Source organism: Lemur catta, chromosome 7, assembly GCF_020740605.2.
Source record: "Lemur catta isolate mLemCat1 chromosome 7, mLemCat1.pri, whole genome shotgun sequence".
NCBI lineage: Eukaryota > Metazoa > Chordata > Mammalia > Primates > Lemuridae > Lemur > Lemur catta.
This window is the reverse complement of record NC_059134.1, coordinates 38,936,634-38,938,702: the sequence shown is the minus strand read 5'-3', so window position 1 is coordinate 38,938,702 and position 2,069 is coordinate 38,936,634. Positions and strand designations below refer to the sequence as shown.

At 39.3% G+C, this 2,069-nt stretch overlaps 1 protein-coding gene across 1 annotated transcript; it reads right to left on the bottom strand.

Annotated features, from left to right (window-relative positions):
• Positions 1–255: 255 nt before the first annotated feature.
• Positions 256–1,417, bottom strand: LOC123641110 (non-histone chromosomal protein HMG-17-like). Its single transcript, XM_045555616.1, has one exon. The coding sequence runs from the start codon at positions 1,405–1,407 to the stop codon at positions 1,069–1,071; it is 339 nt and encodes a 112-aa protein (XP_045411572.1). The 5' UTR covers positions 1,408–1,417; the 3' UTR covers positions 256–1,068.
• Positions 1,418–2,069: the final 652 nt, after the last annotated feature.

Genomic DNA, 2,069 nt, shown 5'->3' with positions numbered 1-2,069 from the left:
CAACCCTACATTTTTTTTCTTTTTAACTTTCCTCAAATTATGCTCTAGAGGCAATGGGTTCAAAATGCGGGTATTGAAGGAAATTGCTATGTTTAGTATATGAATTTCTATTTAACCAAATAAAAACCTGAGATTGTAGTCCAAACCAATCTCACAGAGAGAATTTGAATTAGGGTTCCTGAATTTCAGAGATGCCTTGTATTTATTTAAGAAAAGATCTTAAACATCAAAGAAGAATAATTTTTTTTTCCAAGCCAAACTGTATCCAGCTTTATTAAAGATACTTTTCATAAACAATCATGGTATTTCAGGCAGGACATGGGCAGACAATCGTTAACAGTATACAACAATTTTCAAACTCCCTTCTTCAGTGGTCTACCAAAATCAGAAAGCCACCATAAAATCCAATGAAGTCTTCATTTGATGCTCTGAACAGGGAAAGTTTAGAGTGAGGGTTGACATTTCACATTTAGCATGTTGTTTAACAACTTTTCACAAGCCGACCCTGACTTTCAGGAAATGAAATGAAAATGACAGAATTTATCTGAAGATCCACAACCTACAAATGGAACTGCTGCTCTTTTGAGGGGCACCATCTCAGTGGTGCCACCGGAAAGTCCAGATCACCCAACATACTGGTAAGCAATTATTGGATGTCAGGCCCCAAGAGGTGTCTGGGTTTAAGGGAGTTAAGACTACGCTGAAGGCAGAGAGGGAGAATAGGACATAAAAAGAAATTAGTTTTTCCATACCACAAGGCATTTGTGCCAAGGTGGCTATGTGTCAACGTCAGGGAATCCCTCCTCCTGAGAGCCAAGAGGGAGTCTCTCAAAAGTAGAAGGGAAAGGTGTTTTCCCCATATGGATCTAGCTTTGGAGACATTCTATTAGTGACATATGCCCCCTTCCCCCCCCAAACAACAATGAAGTGTTCTGTGTGCTAACAACATAGCTTAAAAAAAATTAAAAAAGTAAAACAAAATTCTGCATTTTTATAAAACTTGATAAAAAATAGTATTTCAAACTGTACAGTCACCAGAAGTACACAGTTATCAAAAATGCACACACTTCACTTGGCATCTCCAGCACCTTCAGCTTTCTGTGCCTGGTCTGTTTTGGCATCTCTGTTTTCTGCAGGGTTATTTCCCTCCTTGCCAGCGTCAGCTTTTCCCTTTTTCCCTTTGGGTACCTTCTCTCCCTTCTTTGCAGGGGCCTTTTTAGGCTTGGGCTCTGGCTTTGGAGGAGCAGGTTTAGCAGACAACCTTGCGGATCTTCTCTGTGGTTCGTCCTTTGCCTTGGCTTTATCTCCTTTAGCATCCCCTTCAGCTGTTTTCTTGGGCATGGTGGCCACGGCGGCAGGCCGTGGGCACTGGACACGGGGATGCAGCGGTACATGGGCTTTGGTCATTCCGGGGGTCGTTCTCGCCTCCTCTTCTTCACACTGCTCGAAAGAAGAATTAACCATGTTGTAAAAACGTAAGCTGAGTCTCCATGATGGTAAGGTACCTTACAGAATATGTTAAGAAAACCATGAGCAGTTATAGGATGACTAACGCAGAATTGAAAAATAGCACATTGTAGTAATCACTGTTCTCAATTAACTGTCATGTACATGTTCAGTAAATATTTTCTTGTAGCAGTGATTTTAAAGTAAATAAAAAACCCAGAGGTTTCTACTTTAAAAATAAAATTATGAAACCAAAGGAAATGAATTTTAAAAAAAACTGAAGAAAAATGTAAAGAAAAAAACCCAGAGGAACAGCAAGATAAAGCGCTGCTAGGATATGAAGAAAAGTTTAAAAATGTAAGAGATTGAGGAGAATAGGAAAGCTAATTCAAGCATGCCATTTACTTCTTTTGCAGGATGTCTATTTGTGACTCATAGATAATTTATAGAACTATTCAATTAGCAAGTTAGACATGAGTGTGCCTACATCTGCCCATGCAGCTGAAAGCAATAATCTCTGTACGGTGGTGTTATTGTTGATAAAAACTTTCTGTAGCAAGTGCAAGAGAAATTAGTTTTCTGCAGAGCAGTTGAGAGAGAAATGTGTCACAGAGAGGAATCTT

Excerpts from the sequence above, each read along its gene's own strand:
- LOC123641110 (XM_045555616.1), bottom strand. The coding sequence starts at position 1,407 with ATGACCAAAGCCCATGTACCGCTGCATCCCCGTGTCCAGTGCCCACGG.